Consider the following 20681-nt stretch of genomic DNA (forward strand, 5'->3'; position numbering starts at 1 on the left):
TATTGGATTGTCTTATGAGGGCGAGATTTACACCCCTAGTTATTTTGTTATTGTTTATCCTCTGACAGTCATTGATACTGTCATTACTAACATACTGATAAAATCAAACTGATATTAGATTTCCATTAAATGTGTACCAAAGCCCAACATATCCAACAAAACTACTCTTTGTGTGTGTGTGTGTGTGTGTGTGTGTGTGTGTGTGTGTGTGTGTGTGTCTGTGTGTCTGTCTGTCTGTCTGTCTGTCTGTCTGTCTGTCTGTCTGTCTGTCTGTCTGAGTGTGCGCGTGCCTGCAAGTGCGCGGGTGCGTGCGTGCGCATGAGTTCGTGAAAGTGGCCACTGGTTAAGGCATCATATGGGTCAGCGGGTTGCCCAGGGCGACAGGCCCCTCATGACACTGGAATGCTGCAGATATTGTCACATGGTCGACAGCCTTGCCGCCATGTCAGGGCCGTGACTGAACACTTAACAATCTGCTGAAGGATTTTCATGGTGGGATTCAGTTTAGGGAGAAAGACGTCCGTGTTTATGTATGGCCCATGTTTGAATTGGCTGCTGAACTTGTAGGATAATCAAGTTAATGCTCTGAAATGACATTACTCACCTATAGCCCCGTCTGAGCGCTCACATGACACGGAAACAAGCAACAAGTGGGTCTTCAGACAGATCTGCTGCAGTTTTAGGTCATGCTTGGAAATAGTTTTCTTTTATTACCACCTTTCTTTTTCATCCAGACCTTCAGTCCATTAAAGCACCAATCCAATCCAATCCAATCTGTTTGATTTAGATAGCACATTTAAAAAAAAACATGGTTACCAAAGTGCTGCCCAACAAATACAATCAGTAGAAATAAATAATAGTGACATTAAAAATAGAGTAAATTAAAAGACAAACAGAGACCAACATAAACTGTCATGCTGTATTAAAAGCCAGGGAGTAAAACTGAGTTTTAAGACGTGATTTAAAAGTATCCAGGGTGGGGGCCATTTTGACTTGGATGGGTAGTTCATTCTACAGTTTAGGAGCTACCTCTGAAAAAGCTCGGTCATCCCTGGTCTTTTGTCGGCTTTTTGGCACAACAACCCGCATCTGATCAGCAGACCTCAGTGCTATGGAGGGGGCGTAGATGTTGTCAGAGATGTACTGAGGTGCCAGACCATTTAGTGACTTAAAAACAAACACTAAAGTCTTAAAATGAATTCTCAAATGGACAGGGAGCCAATTGAGGGAGGCGAGAACGATGCTGATATGCAGCCGTGTTTTGGGCTACCTGTAAGCGAGCGAGCGAGGGAGGCCTGGTTAGTGCCAGTGTAAAGTGCATTACAGTAATCCAAACGGGTCGAGATAAAAGAATGAATCAAGCGCTCAAAATCATTAAAAGATACAACAGATTTAATTTTGGATAAAAGCCTCTGATGATGATTTTGACGCCAAGGTTTGTGACTATGGGTTACCATAATGTAATATCTTAATCACCAATAAATACACCTTACCCATACAAAGTGCCTTTCATGAATCACTTTCATGTACAACATGTATGTAAATTATACGCAGTAAAATGCCTCTCGTCTGATTGTTGTTTTTTCTTCCTTTCACCAGCCGCTCCAGATTGACGATAATTTCTGCGGCCAGGACTTTAACCAGCCTCTGGGAGGAACCAGCACCATCGAGGGCATCCCGCTCTTCATCGACAAAGATGATGGTATGACCTCGGTAGCTGCATATGACTACCGTGGCAACACTGTTGCTTTTGTGGGGACACGTAACGGAAAGCTTAAGAAGGTAGGACATCTTTTTAAGTGTTTTTTTTTCTTATTCCTTATGAGATGAATGAGATGCTGGTTGTTTTCAGCCGTGGTTGATTTTGAGACTTCTTGGTGATTTTTGTGAATGTGTAGGCAATGGTCATGTGACTCATTTAGTGTCAGTCTTTGCTGGTTTGACTGTCAAGTATGTTTTCAGCCTGATTTGACTAGTGTCCACTTTCTAAAGGTAAACTTGCAGCTTAATTGTGCCATAAACAAAACACTCTGCGAGCACTTTTTATACTAAGATGAAATGCAGTCAGCTCCATTCTCTCAGTAGTGGTCATTTCCTACAAGACTTTGAAGTGCCTCTTTAAAACCTGTTCGTTTAACAAGCGATTTAAAGCTATGCGGGGGCTACTCTCTCATCGATTGTCATGGTAGTCACGTCAGGCATAAAATGTTACTGCTGTGTCTCAACACCACGTAGTGCCTCGTCTCTAATTTTAAGAGCTTGCTCTCAATCAATCCAACAGCTATGACTGGTGAATGGTCATTCTCCTCTGGTCAGCTGTGTTGTGGAGTTGTTTTCAGATGGGCAGATAAAAAAAGGGATGAGGGAGAAAGAGGTGATGGGGGAATGGTTTTTGATCTCATAGTGTTGGTTAGAGTCTTAGTTTGACTTTCTTTGTCCTCTGCTAGGACTTTTATTTTGAAAAGCACCACAGAGGTGAATTTCCTCTTGAAGTCTGTGGTTTGACAAGCCTGAAATGTTCATAATTTGCATTGTGTTTGTATATTAGAGGCACACTGTTGCTTTATACTGTAATCTCCATAGCATGCATCTTTGCGCAGGGCTATCTGTTACTAAATGACATGTCTTTGCGTGTGTGTTTGTGTGTGTATCCAGTCTATGAAGGACAGAGCTCGCGGGGTAAATGGAAGCTCATTAGAATTCACCCTGTTTCCCTCTGCACTGCTCAAGACCTGTCATCCATTCAATATTATGAATGTATAATCAGTCTGTGTGTTTGCGCGCTGAAAATGCGTGTTTGTGTATGCAGGCAGTGTTTGTGTGTTTGTCACTCACATAAGCATAATAATGTGCGTGATTGTGATGGCATGGATTTGTGCGTGTGTGTGTATGTGTTTATGGAGGAGCGAGAGACAACAAACAATACAATGTTGACTAAGATTCAGGGCTGTGCATTTGTCAAAGTGACATCCATTCACTTAGCCTGGCAGAGTCCTTTTTATTTATTTAGCTGTCGTCACATGTCTCCTGTGCTGTTTGGGCATCTGTGCATGGACTGTGTGTGTCACATGGGGAAGCATTGCCACAGTAGGCTGTTGAGGTGTGTCTTTTTTTTTTTTTTTTTTTACATGTGAATGTTATCCCTCTGTGTGTGTTTGTGAAAACAGAGCCAAAAGAGCCTGCAGTTCTTTTTGGCTGCCTTCTGTTTCAGACAGAAAAAAACCCAAATAATAATTCCGGCCTTGGAAAATATTCAATTTGCATAGAAAGAACAATATCTAAAACCTGACATTGAGGCACACAGAGTCTCACAGCAGTGCCAATTTGAATCCTTTTAGGAAGAAGAACAAATGAAAATTTGATGGTAATGAAGAAAGAAAAAAGGCAAAGTAATAAAGTGACAGATGAGGGAAAATGGAAAAAGAGCAACAGAATTAATAGCTTCTGATAGTAGATCCTTCCTCCCTGATTTTGCACATGTTCTTCCTCTCTGAGTTTTTGAGGGTCAGTGTTTCTGGAAGTAGTTTCATTGGTGTTACTTTATCTCATTGATGAAGCACAATATTTCAGCTGTTTGGATGCAAATCTACAGGGATGTGCTTTACCATGTTGCCATGATGGTGGAGCGTGCTCCTGTTCTTCCACTGTCTCTCTGGAGAGCAGTAGTGTTGAATCCTGTTTATATAGCCATGCCTGAGGATGTGGAGGGGAGAAAGGGATAGAAACTGGGAAGAAGCAGGTCTCTGGTGTGTTTTCTGACATTGCTTGGGAGGATGATAAAAGCCAAAGTGTATCTGTAAAAAAGTCATGGCGACATGTTTAGAATCAGGACTCTGGAAGGTGTTTTTAAAATAATATTTCACCCCCAAAAAAATCTCTTTATTAGCCACTTTGCTTAACTTTGAAACCGTGTATTATGCATGCTCAGTCTATTTTTAACTGGCCCTTTTGCTCAAGGTTGTCCCAAGCAACAAGGCGGTGGCACAAACAACATATTTAATGCACTAATGAAGTCCCTCTGTGCTCTGTCGGCCACACACTAACAGACACGCACACACACACGCAGGGGAAGCTTTTACTAATGAATCCTGGTTTGATGGGACGGAGATACAAACGAAACCAGGAGGGGAAGGGAGATGGATAGATTAAGATTAAGCAGATGGAGATAAAAAGCAAGAAGAGGTGGAGGAGAGCAGGAAGTGATGAACAGAGGTGATGTCCACTGGTGTGATTAACTTATTCCAGTGCTCATCTGGACCTTGCTGCGGTCAAGGACACACCAGCGATCTGACTATGTGCTGCACTTAATATTTAGGATTTAAGATCTCCTTTCCCTTTGACTGCTTCTTCACATCTTTCTGTCCAGACTGTCATTGGTCACTGCATGGGGTCCTCTTCTTCTCCCGCCCTGTTTTTTCTTCCTCTTTTAAAGAACAAACCTTCTTTCTATGCAGATAAACTGCAGCAGATGGACATCTAAATGAAACACTGATTCAGTGATTTGGGCGATTCTCTCGGCCACTTCTACATTTGAAGGCACTGTTGAGCATTGACAATGAAAGGGCACTCACCATGACCCACACACACTTGTGAGCACGCACACACACTCAATAGGTGGCCCGAGGACAAAAGAGAAGATCCTGGTCGATAATCCAATACCTATTAAAAGTGCTTGTTTTTGATACTGCACACAGACACGTAAGGATTCCTCAGCTGCGCCCTCCACCGGGAGCAGATTCAGGCCATCTGCTGTGTATGTGTGGCCAGGTGGTTGGAGCCCCTGGTGCCTGGTGTTTGCCCACTGTGGCCGTGCCAGGCTCAGGTGGGCGCGATGGGGAGTTGCTGCTTATTGCCTATTCATCTGATCGAGGCTTCAATGAAGCAAACACAGGCTTTTAACATCAGCAGGAGGGGACTGTTACACCAGCTTTTAAGGCTGGTTCAAAAAAAGGGAAAAATAGAAACTGTTTGTAAAAGTTTAACTTTATCAGCTCAATCAGATTGAGAGAGTGCATCAACACAGATACCACACTCTTTAAAATAGGGCTGACTGAGAGCAGCAGAGTGCCTGTCTGCTCCTGTGAACGTCTCATAACCAAAAGATAACATGAGTGACCTCTGCATTAGCCGGTGTTTCTTTAAACGGATTAGTATCTGCTTTGCTGAGGTGTCCTTGAGTGAGAAACATGACTTCACTTGTGAAGGATGAGAGGATGACGCCATTAGCCAACCGTTAACAATTTTGAAATCAAGTGCTATATTTAGGGTTGCAAAATTCCATGAATTTTCAAAGCTGGGCACTTTCCATGGGAATTAACAGGAATTTATTGGAATAAACCAGGAATAAACCAGGAATTTACTAAATTGAAGGTTAAATTGAAGGCTCTTAATAGGGAACTTAAATATAGTTGGGGAAAATATATTTTAGCATAATCCTGACTAAAATAACCAGATTTCATGCAAGAACATGAATTTTATGGAAGGAGAGGGGCTCTTTTCATCTAACATTTTGAATGAGACTTCGTTGGGATTGCATTTTTGTAAATTTTTGAATGGGTTGGGATGGGGGAATGAGTAATATTTAACTCAACATTCATGTTTTTGCTCTTCAATGAAAGAATTGATTGTTCAATAAAATCTTTAACACTTGATACAGTTCTACTTACAAATAAATCTATTTTAATTGTATTATTTTGGATGGATGTCTGCTCATAACAAAACAAATATTTATGCTTGGATATCACACCTTTCCATTAAATTACCCTCAATTCCCATACATTCCCATAATTTCTAATTTGGAATATTTCTAAAATTCACCAGCTTAACCTCCCATGAAAATTTACCGGAAACTTTCTGAAAATTTACCGGAAATTTTCCAACCCTTTGCAACCCTAGCTATATTAGATTTTGATATAACTCTCACACTATCATTTTTCTTTTTTAATTTATGATGCATTTATTAATTTTTTACTCAGCATTTTAGGGGTTAAAAACAATCGACAGCTTTACACATTTGATTGTATGTGCACGTTTGTGAGTCAAACCATCAATGTACTCTATTGGGGCTGCTGGTGTCGCCGTCACAGCCTAGTTGGCTGTTGAATGTTATTCTAGTGGTGCTTAATGCTGCCCTGTCAAAGTCCCCTGTGTGTATGTGAATGGGTGTGTGTATGTGGGCCCACGTGCCTGTGGCTTGCATTTAAATCTCCATGTTCACCTCCCAGCATTTACAGAGAAGACCTCCACCCATTGAAGAAACAAATAAACAAGCTGTGGAACCACACTGCCTACAGTTGACCTGTGGATGTAGTCAGGGAGGGATGACAAATGAAGAAGTGTGTGTGTGTGTGTGTGTGTGTGTGTGTGTGTGTGTGTGTGTGTGTGTGTGTGTGTGTGTGTGTGTGTGTGTGTGTGTGTGTGTATGTGTGTGTGTGTGTGTGTATGTGTGTGTGTGTATGATTACTCTTTTATTCCCCCTCTTTATGTATAAAAGTGTTGTTTCTGTTTGACTAGATTCCAAAATGAAAATCTTTATCAGAAAATTTGACATAGTGACTTTTTTCATGTGAGTGTGTATATTTTTATGTCGTCATTTGGCCAAACCACGAGTTGTTTGGCCCAGGCAGCAGCACAGAGGCTGGCTTTGTGCAGACGATTGCTCGCCCTCGGTCATTAGTTCACACAACTGCATTCAGTCACACACAAACACAAGCGCAGAGCTGCTGAGAGAGAGAAAGAGACAGGGGGAAAATGGAGATTTAGCTTCTAATGAAAGGGATCAGATACGCTAGCAGGAACAGAAGTTCAGACAAAATAGATGATTTACACTTTACATTTGACACTCAGTTTTTCCACTTAATTTAGCCCATTCCCTAAGCACCATCAGTCATCTAATCTTATCAGGATGTTCCCAAATTAACAGCAAAATGTGTCTTTTTTCCCTCACAGTCCAGCTTTTAAACAGCCTTTTCCAATTACACACAGCTCAGTTAAGCCATAATGTGGCTGTGACAAGCCAAGCATATACAGCATATATCATCTCCTTCAAAAAACCCTGTGTGAGAGCGCAACCTAGCATGAAATCAACTCACTGAAATGAACTAGCCGGCCCACTAGCCTCCTATACGAGGATGTATCACTTCTTAGCCTGGGCGTCTACAGCGCTACAACAGGTGTGGGGAAACATGCCATATTTCTCAGGCCTTCGAGAAACGAGTGTCTGTATGGGGTGTGTTCGCACGCGTCCTCTTGAAAGTAAGTTGATATCAATTATCTTCCTCCCATCTGTTGGTTTGTCCTCATGTGTGGTTACACTCAACCTGACAAAGCACCCAGCAACTCCCTGTGGACACGCACTCACACAGATGCAGATACTTATACACACACTCAAGACTTGGGAGGTGCTGAATTTCTCACAGTGGATATAAGATGCATGTGTGATTGCAGGCTGCCATTTCTCCTATCTTATAGACTGCTGGATATTATAAATGTAAATAGTGTCCTTAGAGGGAATCTATAACTCTCATTCTAACTGGAGTAGCTACTGTAAAGCCACAGTTATGAATTAGTTACAGAATTCATCCATATGAGCCTCCTCACGTTAGCTCTGTGTCTGCTCTCTCTCTCTCTTCTGTTCTCTGTTTCATCTGCTGCTCACATATTCTCTTTCCGCTGTCTTTCTGTCTCAGTCTGTGATCAAAGATTCTTCTCCCTGATAATAGTTGAGTGTTGCCTGTATGTGTGTATATATGTGTGTGTGCGCACATGAAAATGAGATGTAGTGATCTCTACTTTTCTCTAATCATTTTCTCTCATTAAAGAGAAGGGTAGAACGCACACACGTGCAGAGAATAGATGGCTAAACGTGCATACATGTCAGAATTTTGCATGTAAGAGTATGTGAAGAACTTAACACACACTCACAAATTTGTGTCTTAGAAAATGGGTTATAGCACTTAGGTTGCAAGTGAAGACAGTAATGAGGGTCTTCTTAAAAGATTTAATGCCAGCCCACTGCCAACACACAACTCCCCACACATACACACTCTGCGAGTCCTCCCACACACTCTCATTAAACCAGGATCTCTAACTTCACACCTTCATCCGACAAATGTCTCATCTGCCATAATGATCCTACCTTTTCTGCCCAGCACAGACGACATCCTGGGACACTGAAGACAACGAGTTGATTGTCCTGCTTTCTCATCCTTACAAATATGTCTTCCTGAATCAAGTAGCTGCTATTAACCAGTGATTTCAGTTCATTGCCAAGATGATCACAGATAATGTATTTTCAAGTACAGGATAAGTTACAGTTTGCTCCTGTGTTAGCTAACGCCATTGATGAGAACATTTCAGTCCTTCATAATCTCTGCGCTAATGCACTTTAGCCAAGCCCAACGGCGTGTGACTGCGCCGCATGGCTCTCATTCACTACCTCTGCGTCGCACATCCTAATTCACTACTACCAGGGGTTAATGAGGCAAAGTGAGGAGAAGATGAGAGAGGGAAAAGAAAGCCGGGAGAAAAGGAGGCAGAAAAAAAAGAAAGAGAGAGGCGGATGAATAATAAATGTACCATGCTAGAATCCATTTTTAAGGGAAGATTAGAAGAGTCTGGATGCAAGCTGGGATGCTCACATGATCCAAGTGAGGACTAGGCCAGCCCGTTTCTAGGTCATCTCCATTAGACATCTCGGGATAGAACATCAAAGAATCCCTGCTTTTTATATCATATATGTGCAAAGTTACATGCCTTCTGCTATTTTAGTACTTCATAACTTTTACTTTTATCTTTATATATAATGACAATGAGAAATAAAGAGACAAGGGTTATGTTGTAGGTAGAATTTTTATCAGCCTATGATTATTTTTATGAGGGTTTCAGTGACATGGTGTTGTGACGTTGAAGTGCCTGATACCATTTCTGATAGGGCTGCACAATTAATCAAATTTTAATCGTGATCATGATTTTGTCCACCCCGATTAAATGAGCCTTATCGTCTGCAATATTTACATTTAAAATGCAGGCTCTGTTGCATATCTAAACAAGCACTTGCTCAACGAGTCAGCCAACCACCAGGGGGCGAACGCATGGTTAAGGCTTCATTAAGCTGCCTAAGTAACAAGTGGTAAAGAGTTGTCTGTTCAGGTTCAGAGGTCATGTGGGTGTTACAAGTTGAAAGCTGACCAATCATCAGAGGGTCAGTGCGTCACTTGGTCTCCGCCTGCCAAAAGTAGTTTGACTTGAGCGAGCAGAACTCAGCTTCGAAGAGCAGTGCAGTGCCTGCACGAGCGCGTGTGCCTCGCTGCGCTCTTGCGGACAGAAACTGTCACAAGTAGTGTCATTCCCTACCTTTGTCCCTATGCTTAAATGCGCGCTTGCAGCAGCCTAAATACCTCTCGGTTGTAGTCTCCTCGTGGGGACTTCACATCTGCGCGTGTGAAATATTATTATCTGCTCTTGAATATGTTTTTACGAGCTCTCCCGTTAACACTATTATTGCCTTTACTGTATAAGCTGTAATTTTTTCCATTGAGTTGCACTTCGTGATGACACTCTGTAATAGCATACTTATTCAGTTAGCCCTTGGTAAATTTTAAATTCTTGGGTAAATTTTATTTTTTTATTATTTGTCATTCATTCTTATTTAAAGTTTAATTTTGCACTGAAAACGGTTCACATAGCCTATAGTTTGTTTTAAATTAGGGCAATAAAATCACAGATGTTTTCCCTATGAATGATCGTGATTAATAATCGTGATTACAATATTGGTCAAAATAATCCTGATTATCGTTTTGGCCATAATCATGCAGCCCTAACTTCTGATGCCCAGTCTTTTGAAAATCTGAAGGGAAGTACCCCTCTGACAGCAAAACGTACATTTTATTGGTGGAAAACACTGATTGCCGACATTTTGCCAGCTTAGACTTCACATCACACTCTGTGCTGGAGTGCAAATTTATTGTCACTTAATGATTTATCAAAATAAGGTTCATTTCTTCAAGGGCTTCTTAGTTGGTAAAGTATCAGTGCATATCTATGTCTCTATAAGGGCATTTCCACTGTTACAGGGCTATATTTGTGCCTGTAGAGTGGAAAGTTGTGAAAAAAAGGGGGATTAAGTGTACTGGCAAAGCTCTGTCCATGCCAACTGATACAGCCAACAGCACACCTGGTAGGTGGCACAGTGCCAAGCCTCCGTGGTAGACTCACTACAGGCAAAACACACGACCACAACCACACACACACGCATGCTGCCACCAGAAGGGTTGCCATATCTCAGGCTAACAAGCCAAAATGAGCACATTCATGCAGGTATATACAAACCTGGACTCATACTGGGGCTCGTTGGACGGCGGCACGGTGTCCAGAGGGTTTGGCATGAGTGGCCCAGCAGGCGCAGATCACCTTTGGCTCACAGTGGCTGTATCTCACAAACACACATACGCACATGCTCACACAACGACTCGCGCACTCGTTTCCTTGCAATTAAGCCCAGCAGCTCTCAGTATATGCCTTGGCTTAGAGGAGGCTGTCTTCAGATGGCTGTGCAGCTCTCCACAATCCCTTCACAACCAAACAATTCTTCAGCGGTAAAGTGGCAGGAACAATCCGCTGTTTGCAGAGGGAACGACTGAAAGTGGGACAACACACAGCTCATCTGTGCTTCCTTTAAGTCTCTGTAAATCACAGGATGTGAGGGGCTTCTTCGTCTCCGTTACACCAAATGATGGGTGTAAATATCAAATTAGTTAATCTACTGTGAAGAATGTAGACAGCACTAGATACACATGTGCACACATACTCACTCTCTCCTTTGGGAAGCGACTGCAGTGGGTTTATCAGATTACCCATTGCCAGGCTAATAGATTCTTAATAGATTGTTTTTGATTAGTTCCTCTGATTCAGTGACGGTAAGATGATTAACATTTGTGTGTGTAAAAACAAATGCAGATTTTTGTTTACCCGGGAACATTTGCATACAGGGTTTTCATTTGTTAACAGAAAATATGATTACTGCAGTCATTTGTGTGCGTTTTTGTTACAAGTGTGCGGTCACATGGCTGTCATATGCTTTGGGAGCATTTCAGGGCCACAGTGTTCAGACTGGTCAAAGACTTCTCTCCGTGTCTTGCTCCTTCTATCTCTATCCCTCTCGTACACACCCGCACACCAAAATACCCTTGAGACACACATACACACGCACACACACACACACGCACACACAGGCATACACAAACAAGTCAAAATGCAACAGCTCCCCATGTTCATGCTTCTCGCACAGCATGACGGCGTCTCCCGCCGTCTTACTAATTACCCCCCCGCCCCGCGACTCCTGGAGGGAAAAAAGCTTCAGTCTGCAGCTTCGTCACAACGTTAGCTTGCTCGGTAACTTGCCCCCAGCCTGCCTGTTTACAGCCTGCTTGCCTCCTGACCACTGCTAGCCATATTGCTCTGACCCTGTGGCTAATCCTGTTAGCGTAAGAGTTGGTGATAGCCAAGCGGAAAGCAAATCCCTCATGCTGGTCTGATACCCTGTGGCTAATCTTTTAGCGTAACATTTGGCTAAAGTGAACTTACTTGAGTTTCTGTGGCTCATTTGTTATTAGTTCTTGTGTGCAGGTCAGCAAGTCCACTCTAATTACAGAGCTGAGATTTAATTAAGTGCTAATTAAGAGCAGTGACTGTTTTCCTAGCAGTGGTGCAGGTTCTTGTTTTAAGTGTTAGCAGAGCTAGCAGAGGAACAGCTAATGGCTCTATTATTGGTGCAGCTGACCTTGTGGCTTTACCATTTCCATCTGCTAAGCCCTTAAAAATGAAGAATTAGGCATTTAAGAGAAGGCTCACTGGGCACAGAGTGTAATTCACTTTCTCACTGTGGGTTATTTCTTTTTCACTGCCTCCCTCTTTTCCAATTTCCCTGCATTACTCCCTCTCTTTTCCCCATCCAGAGTCTCTCATGTCTGAGAGACGAAGAGATCTCATCGCCTCCTCTTCATAGTAAAATATTTATCCATCCTTTCCTTTGGTTCAAATGTTTCAAACTGATGGAGTCTTTAATTAGTCATGTATGCATCTATCTCTCTTCTCCATGTCTGTCTCCACTCCTCGTCTTCTTCTTCACCCAGCCCCTCTGTTTTTCTCTCTTTGATTTACTCACATTATTGCTCCTCTCTTCCTTCTCCTCTCTTTTCTCTATGGAATTAGTCATTAGCTGACTGACTGAGCTGATTGCATCTATTCCCAAGGCTAGCATTTGTTTGTGCATCTTCTCTCTTTCACTCTCTCTTCGTCCTGTCTTTCACTCCTTCCCTCTTTTTCACTCTCCTCCCATCTTATTCTCACTTCACCTACCTTCCTTACACCCCCGTTCTTTCTGTCAAACCATTTTTTCCTTATAATGATCCTGGCCACAAAGGTTGCTTTGTGCGTTGCTGAATTAGCACACCAAGGTACACAGAGACTCCCAACAGCCTCCTCCATACCTTCTCCATAACATTAATTGCACAGTGTCATTCTAAATTGGCTAACACCAATTAAGCCCTCACTATTATATTTAATTGGTCGTTTAGCTTGGCTTCTGTTTGATTGCTGCATCTCTTTGGGAAATGGTTTAGTTGGCCTGCAAAAGCACATGTGGCCATTTCGGAGAGCGTTTCCTCCTCCCTGCGGGTTTTACAATAGTCTGGCCAGCGACTGATGCTGCCAAGAGCCAAGATGGAGGAGTGAGTGTGTGTGTGTGTGTGTGTGTGAGTGAGTGTGAGTGTGAGTGTGCGTTTGTGGTCATGTGTATATTGGTTGGAGACGCAGTAGCAAATGGCATGGGGAGAGATATTCTACCCATCCCTCTCTCATACCATCCTCATACCAGTCTCCTTCTCTGCTCCTCTGTCCATGTGTTGCTGGTGGATTAAGCTAATTAAAGCACCGCAAACAGGGTCCCCAGGGAGAGGCTGCACACACACACACACACACACACACACACACACACGCACACGCACACACACGCATATTTGACATGCACACACTCATTAACGAATACAAGTACACAGGCGCACACAATGGGAACAACAAGCTGGAAACATGAGAACATGCGCACATACACACAAAGACATGTGCCACACATTAGCTGATAGTGTTTGCATGTACAGTTATTAAGGACACTGTACATTGCAGTGGTGGTCATTATGTAGACAATGCATCGTTCAAACACATTATGGATCCCCTCCATGCATTTTGAACAAGTTCAGAATCATCTACAGTGGGTGCCAATGGATTTTGTGCAAGTTGACTTATCAGTCGTTCTGTCTTTAGTCAAAGATGGAGCCCAAGTCCTTGAAACCCCCCCCCAAATACATCGTATCCCTTTGTTTGAACCCTTCTTCAGTCTGTGTTCGCTCCAAGCTTCAGCCTGCGGACTCCCAGCTATGTGTTATCATCCATAAGAGCCTTGTGCTGTCTATTTATGGGTCACTGGCAGAGAACTGGTGGCCCAGAAATAACAGCCCTCTCAATTCAACCTTGTTTTATATGTGTGTGATCTAAGAGTGCAATCGTCAATAGTTGCTTGAAGTTTGGGTGTTTTGAGGGCTTGATTGCCAGCTAGCATGGGAGCATTCATGCAGGTATTCGTTGGACTTCCCCGCCTATATATACTGTGTGTGATCGTTGCCGAAGCTGGAACATAAAGAATGTCCCGGAGACGTAAAATAAATGTTTGTAACAGATGAAAGAAATCACTGAGGACAGAAGGAACCCATTCATCCGGCCATAGACAGGAAGAAAAGGAATGCTGTTTCACTTGGTAGGAATACTTCCGGATGTTTCCGCTTTCAGGATATTGGCTCTGTCCCTGGAAAACTGCCTGCTTTGAGGGGAACCTATTGGATTACTGATAACCTTGGAATAGATAGGGCCAGCACAGAGGGTGTTTATGAGAGGCGGGGGGGCAGGAGAAGTAATGGGTTTGAGTGCTTCTCCTGCAGTTTGTTCAACTCTTCTGGTTCTTGTTCTTTCTCTCAGTAGCTCCACATCCTGTCTCTCGTAGTTAAATCAATGAAATGCTGATAAATACGGCCATAGGTTCTATGATCCCTCAAAATTGTATTTGCCGTCCCGTGCTGTGAAGAGGCTATGTCTTTCGACTGCACCATTGCCCCTGTGAGAGCCTCGTTTTATTACTGTGCAGAGGATATCTGAGGGGTTTTGAGCAAACAACAATAAACACAGTCACACCCGAGTACACACAAGCACACACCCAATAATAAGGCTCCAATAACATAGGGGTCTTTACTCCAAGTCGTCTTCAAATCCCCCAGTGGCGGGCCTGCTCCTCGGTTGCTATGGCAACAGTAGTCAGGGCAGCCATGGCTGGCGATAGTGAAGAAGAGGAAGGATGAGAGAGAATGAGAGAGAAAGAGGGAGAGAGGCACAGGGAGCATTGATGTTTGTGGTGCAGACAGGGGATTTGAACACAGCCACAACGTTGAAACTGGGTTGCTGCGATGTTGCTGAAACGTTGGGAGTCGTGCAGCAGCAGCAGAGGCAGAGGCAGCAGAGGCGGCAGAGGCAGCAGCGCAGTGCTGGGAACGCAGTTTCAACTGGGGTTGGAAATAAGTGGGCTTGTAGGTCATGTTTACCCCTGTGTGCATGTGTGTTTCTGTGTGAGTGGGGGGATAGAGTGAAAGAGAGTAAGAGACAGACATGTGTGGGAGAGAGAGAGAGAGGGAGCAATGAAACTGCAGAGACAGCACACTCTCTCATTAACTCCCTCGACATGTTCATTCTGTCTTCGTGTCTGTGCGCTCGCAGATGAGCTCTGTGTTTGTGAGGACATGCTTAACCATGCACAACGCAGTGACTTTGAACAGCATTCAGTCTACACTCTGTGTTACTTTAGTACTACATCAACTGACAAGACCAATGTGGAAATTGTACTGAATAGAAGAATCAATATACATAATAGAAATCTACTTATTTGTATGTAACTTGCTAAAAGGGGGTGTTATGTAATATGTAATAATATAGAAATAGCATTATCTTGCTTAACTGTGTTTTTCTTCGCTCTGCATTTTGATTTACTCAGTCAACATTCTCCCTTTACTCTCACAAACAGAGTAGCAGTGGGTTTGGTTGCTCTTCAGCTGACAGACCATTACCATGGCCAGAGAGATGGAAAAAGAATTACAGAAATGGTACTGCAGGGGGATCTTTTCTCTCCTCTCCATATATACAGTGCAGCAGACACAGGATGCACAGCAAACAGGCAGTTAGTGTCAGGACTCGGATGGAAAATCCATAGTTTCATTACAGGCCTAGTGGTATGAATGTGGCCGCGAGGCGACCGGGGCTCTATCATAGGCCCTACGGGAGCCAAAATGGCCGCATTTAGTAATGCAGTGGAGTGAGGAGGAGGCGAGAGGGTCAAGGCTGCCGCTGGGAACGAAGTGTGTTAGAAAGCCGGAGAAAAGCAGACAGATAAAGTTCATGTGCAGTAAGTGGCACAGCTGCAGTCGTACCCTGCTCACCCTCTCTGCCACGCTGTCTCTGTGTGAGCGTGTCGATAGGATTTGACATTAGTGCTGTGGGTTACAACATAATGGCGTATATCACACAGGTCCCTGACTGTATTTCCTAGTGGGTTTATATATCATACACATTGCTGTCTGTAGGCAGGTTTAATGGCTACTGTGCCAATTTCTGATTGCTTTTCACATTTAAAATAACTTGTAATCGAACAAATGCAGCTTATTGTGACATTTGCCAGTCACATGATGTGTTATGCTACTGCTGTGATTTGATAAGTTTCATCTTTTACAGCATACATCTTGCAGGCATTGACATTTATCACTGCTATACAGGCTGAAACATTTTCTCCTATGTGGCTTCATATGATATACCACAGGCACTATCAGCACAAGTATCTATTAACACTCTTAAACCCTCCTGTATAGCAGGATACTGAACCTGTCCAACAGAGATTCTTCTGTTCAACACATATCACTAATGGCTTTTTCATGCTCACACACACACACACACACACACACACACACACACACACACACACACACACACACACACACACACACACACACACACACACAATCTTCTTTTCACGTCTATCACTAAATATCAAGGAACACAGGGAAGTCACAAAGCCACTTAGAGTTATTGGAAAGGGCCTGAGGTGAGTTAATCTGGGAGAAGGTAGCGTTCAGGAGCTCCTGGCGATTGTTCGCCCCTCCGGGTGATTAGAGTTAAGAGGCAGGCTTTAAGGGAAATGAGCTTTCGATTGAACCCTCTGATAAAGAGGTAGGATTGTAATTGTTAGCGACCTCTAGGAGCAGAAAGTAAAGATCAGGTGAGACGTATTGTCCGCAGTAATGTGGATTGATTCGAAATTGTTGTTTATTTGCTGGAAGTTCTAAGTCTGCACAATGCGTAAAGACTAGGGAATGCTTCGATTTCTTATTCTTCCGTCTCTTCCTCTTTTTACATTGGGAAAGAAACAAAAAATGCATGAAAGTTTGAAGAATTTCTGTCTGTAAATTCAGTATTATTTTGCCCCTCATGAGTTTTCTTTACATTTTTTTGTTTCACATGGTTCACCAACCACTCTGGCTACCTCTCATCATCCATCCCTTCATCTATCTAACCATCTCCCCACCCACACCCCCTCTCTGCTTTCCCCTAATGAATGGACAACTGCATTTTTGCCACACTTGTGCTTCCATGTGTATCTAACCAGATGATATAATGTCATACCTGGGAAGAACAACCTGATTCCTCTGAGGACGAGTTGACTGAGGGATAACAGGAGAGGGAAAACAGAGGCGACACACACACACATATATACGTATATATACACCTACACACACACATACACACACATGCACACACTTAATCAGACTGATTGCTTGCGGCTCTGACTCCTCGCATTGCATCATCTGTCTAATGCATGGAGCCTGTATGACTTTCTCCTGCTGCGTACGCGCGAGTGTGTGTGTGTGTGTGTGTGTGTGTGTGTGTGTGTGTGTGTGTGTGTGTGTATGTGTGTGTATGTGTGTGTGTGTGTGTGTGTGTGTGTGTGTGTGTGTGTGCGCGCAGCAGTTTAAAACACAATGTCCTCAGTAGACTGGTAAACACCACAAGGGGCACGTTCTGATGTTATGAAACCTTTGACATTCTTCAAAATGTGTGCTTGTGTGCTTGTGTGCTTGTTTATGGCCTTTTGATTCACATCCAGTTAAGTCTGTTAAGTCTGCAGTGCCTTTATGTGTATATCATTTATCACGGAAGGACTCTCTTCAGGGCACATTTATATAGAGCCAATTTCATCAGCAGTCAAACCTGGCCTGCATCCTTCAGTGAAACAGTTTGGGGATAAATAAATGGAGTATTGAATGACTGGAGAGATGGATGAAATAGCTGAACAAGTGAGTACGCAGCATTTAAAATTTGCAAACAAGCCTTTTTTTGTTCTCAAGCATTAAAAGATGCATATTTCTCTGTGCTGACTTAACAATCGTACATCTTGTCTTGTCTCCCACCTCTTAGTTATAACACTCTTTGGAGACACACACAATCACTCACACACGAGCATGGTGTGTAACTTGTTCTTCATTCTCATCTCCTCTCCTCAGAGAGAGCGTTGGAGCCAGGAGCAATGCAAATTGGGTAAAATGTTCCGGAAAGTGGCTTTTCCCACTGGGATTTCTCAACTCCAGCTCTGAGTTTGCATTCTGTGTGTGTGTATTTGCGCATGTGGATGTATGAGCACCAATTGTTCTGCATGTGCTTCAGTACACGAGTACAAGTGTGTATGCCTGGATTTGTGTGTGTATTGTTGAGCCTTTTTTTTTCTCCCATGCTGCCGCTGGCTACACACCAACCTCCAGGTGTTTTTTAAGGCTGGTACAGAAAAGGAAAGAGGGTGTTGAACAGCAAGGCAATGAGGAAAATTAAGGTCACCTCTTTGTCAGACTTCACCAATTAGCTGCTGGAAAGGCCTGGCGAGCTGTTAATTTGACCATGGGGATCGATATAGAGGAAGAGAGAGGGAAGAGGGGGAGAACTATAGGAAGAATTAGAGACGGTAGTTTTTAGCTAGAGGGAGGTATTGGTGGCCTTTTTATTTCCATCTTATTTAATTTTACATGAAAGCATTTGATCTCACAGCCAGTAGGGACATAATTACAGCATAAGTTAAGTCTTTGGTTTTTCTTCTAAAGCCATGGCGTATAAAGTATTGTACATAGAGGGTAAGGGACATAATTAAATGCACTCTATATTGTCATGCTGACTCATGCTACACAATCATGGTATTGCTGTTAGCAAGTGTCAACATTTGATCTGAAAATCATACAGTTTCCCTTCACATTTGACTCACTGTGGTGGTGCTAATGACAGTAATCTTGCACAATACGATTCAAGGGAATCTTGTTTTATTCAGTTTCTCAGATATCATGATACATTGTTTTGTCTTGGAATTATCATAGAATGCTTAACCTTTGTATTATGTTGTTATATCAAATGTTATAGTGGGCAATGTACCGGGTAATGAGTTGTATAACATGTCATCCTTTGGTATTGTATCAGGTCATTTTGTATCGTATCATTACGTAACGTGACGTATCATATCGCATCTGAATAGTCACATTCAAAGTCAAAGTCCAATTGCAAAGAGGACTATAGCCTCCACACATGGGGCATGCACAAGCGGCAACCTCCGGTCTAAAAATATGAGTCCAATGCGGAAGTGCTAAAAACTGCAGTTGATCGAGGATCCGCTTGAGGCTGGCTCCGGAAGTACTGGAAACCACATACACACCAATTCAAACGAGACAATCTTTACAGCAGAAATAAACATGTTTACAGCCTGGTACAAAAGACGAGTGTAGTCTGGATAGATCATTTCTCGATCGGGGGTGGGGGGTACATTTTTTCTAACGCAGCAATTTCAAAGATATTGAAATTACGAGTCTTCCAATGAGAGGCACAGCTGACTTGATTGACAGGCGGGAACTCTGTAGCTGTTGGCTAGGAGGCCCTAAAGCCCGCCTCTTTACAGATGGGTGACGTCACGCATACAACGTCCATATTTTATACAGTCTATGGGCATGCACCTAAACCACTACCGGCACCCCTAGATAGCATCATGTTTGGGGTGCTCCTCTCATAACTTTGAGAATGAGCCCCTATATTGAAAATGTGTTGCAGAAGAATAAACAAACAACAGGGATACATTAAAATAATCCAGCTCTTGTTAAAATTTTGACTTTCAGCTCTTTGCTAGAGTTAAACTCAGTGTATAACTGTTTGAATTGCATGAGAAAAGAAGTCTTTCATATGCTGCCAAGTTCATTCATCTTTGAAGAACAGCGTCACATGCCCTCCATATGAGGGTGAATGAAGTTTACCTCTAGTTGAACTCGGGGACTTGGTATGTTTTTCTGGCATAATCCGTAGCTCCCACCATGTCCGTTGCGGGGGTTGTATTGTGCTGGTTTTTGGATTTATTGCCCTCACTGCATGTGTGTTGAAGTGTGTGTTTCTGTGCATGTGTGTGTGCCCAGTTAAGGCGGACAGTGAAGCATCGCCCTTTCCACAAATGGGCCGTGGAAAACCTACAGGTTGGACCATCTGCCTTGTCCATGTGTGTGTTTTAGTGTGTGCGAGTGTGCGTGTGTCTTGTGACTGTTTTTTTCTGAATGGAAAGGTATTGTCTATTCAAAGTCTGTGACCTGGCCAAGAGCAATTTACACAAACACACACACAAACAGAAGATTTATGCAGCGGCTGACTCAACAGACTTGGCATTGGAAAACTTGGAGGATGCAGAAGAGGAAGACAATGGGACTCTGATACTTAGCTTTACTGGAAACGACGCGAAAGAGGAGGAAGAGGGAGAGGAGAAAGACAAGGACGGAAACTTGGAAGAAAAAGCTGAAGAATTGGGACGACAGTGAATAGTTTTTAGGCTGGAGGGAGGAAATGAAGGAGATAGGGGACAAACAATGAAACAAACAGCAAACATTAACAAACAGATTTACAGCTAAAGAAGTGATTCGCCTTTTAAAACACTAAGGATCATTTTAGTACCAGCAGTATTGCATTTTAAGGACATTCGGTACATTTTCACCGCACACTTATCTCTACAGCTTTTAAAACACGCTGCACCATGAGACATATTTACATCCAAACCCTCCCTCGTCTCTCTCCAGCTCCCCTGTGTTGTCTCTCGGGAGGAAACCAGCAAAGTGTGTGTTTTTAAACGCAAAGAGCGAGCCACACCATCTGCAACACGCACATTTCTGCAAATAAGAATATAAGTCTAATTGAGCTTTTTAATTGTCCTCTAAATCCTGCTGAGCACCCATGCTGCTGCTGCTTAGTGGTGTGTGTGTTAGCATGTGTGTGCATGTGTCTGGTGGTCTGTTGGGACGTGAAAAGTCCTGCTTATAAGTGGAGAGAGTGAGAGTAAGTGCACAAGCAGGCTCCTTCTGTGTATAATGAGCTAATAGCAATGTGCGGTTACCCTTTGAGGAATCTATTAGCATGCTTTGTGTATCTGTAGTTTCCTGAAGTGTGTGTGTTCGTGTGTGTGTGTGTTTCTGTGTGTGTGTGTTTCTGTGTGTTGCATTAGTCAGGAAGCAGGAGGAAGTGGAACTGAGTTTCAG

The 20681-nt window shown here is 43.0% G+C and overlaps 1 protein-coding gene across 1 annotated transcript in view; it reads left to right on the top strand.

The window, feature by feature from the left end:
- Positions 1-20681, top strand: part of plxna1b (plexin A1b) — a 213408-nt gene that overhangs the window by 60866 nt on the left and 131861 nt on the right. Inside the window, 1 exon segment of the mRNA XM_034684651.1 lies at positions 1600-1782. Coding sequence (XP_034540542.1) covers positions 1600-1782 — 183 coding nt within the window.

Source organism: Notolabrus celidotus, chromosome 1 (genome assembly GCF_009762535.1).
Source record: "Notolabrus celidotus isolate fNotCel1 chromosome 1, fNotCel1.pri, whole genome shotgun sequence".
NCBI lineage: Eukaryota > Metazoa > Chordata > Actinopteri > Labriformes > Labridae > Notolabrus > Notolabrus celidotus.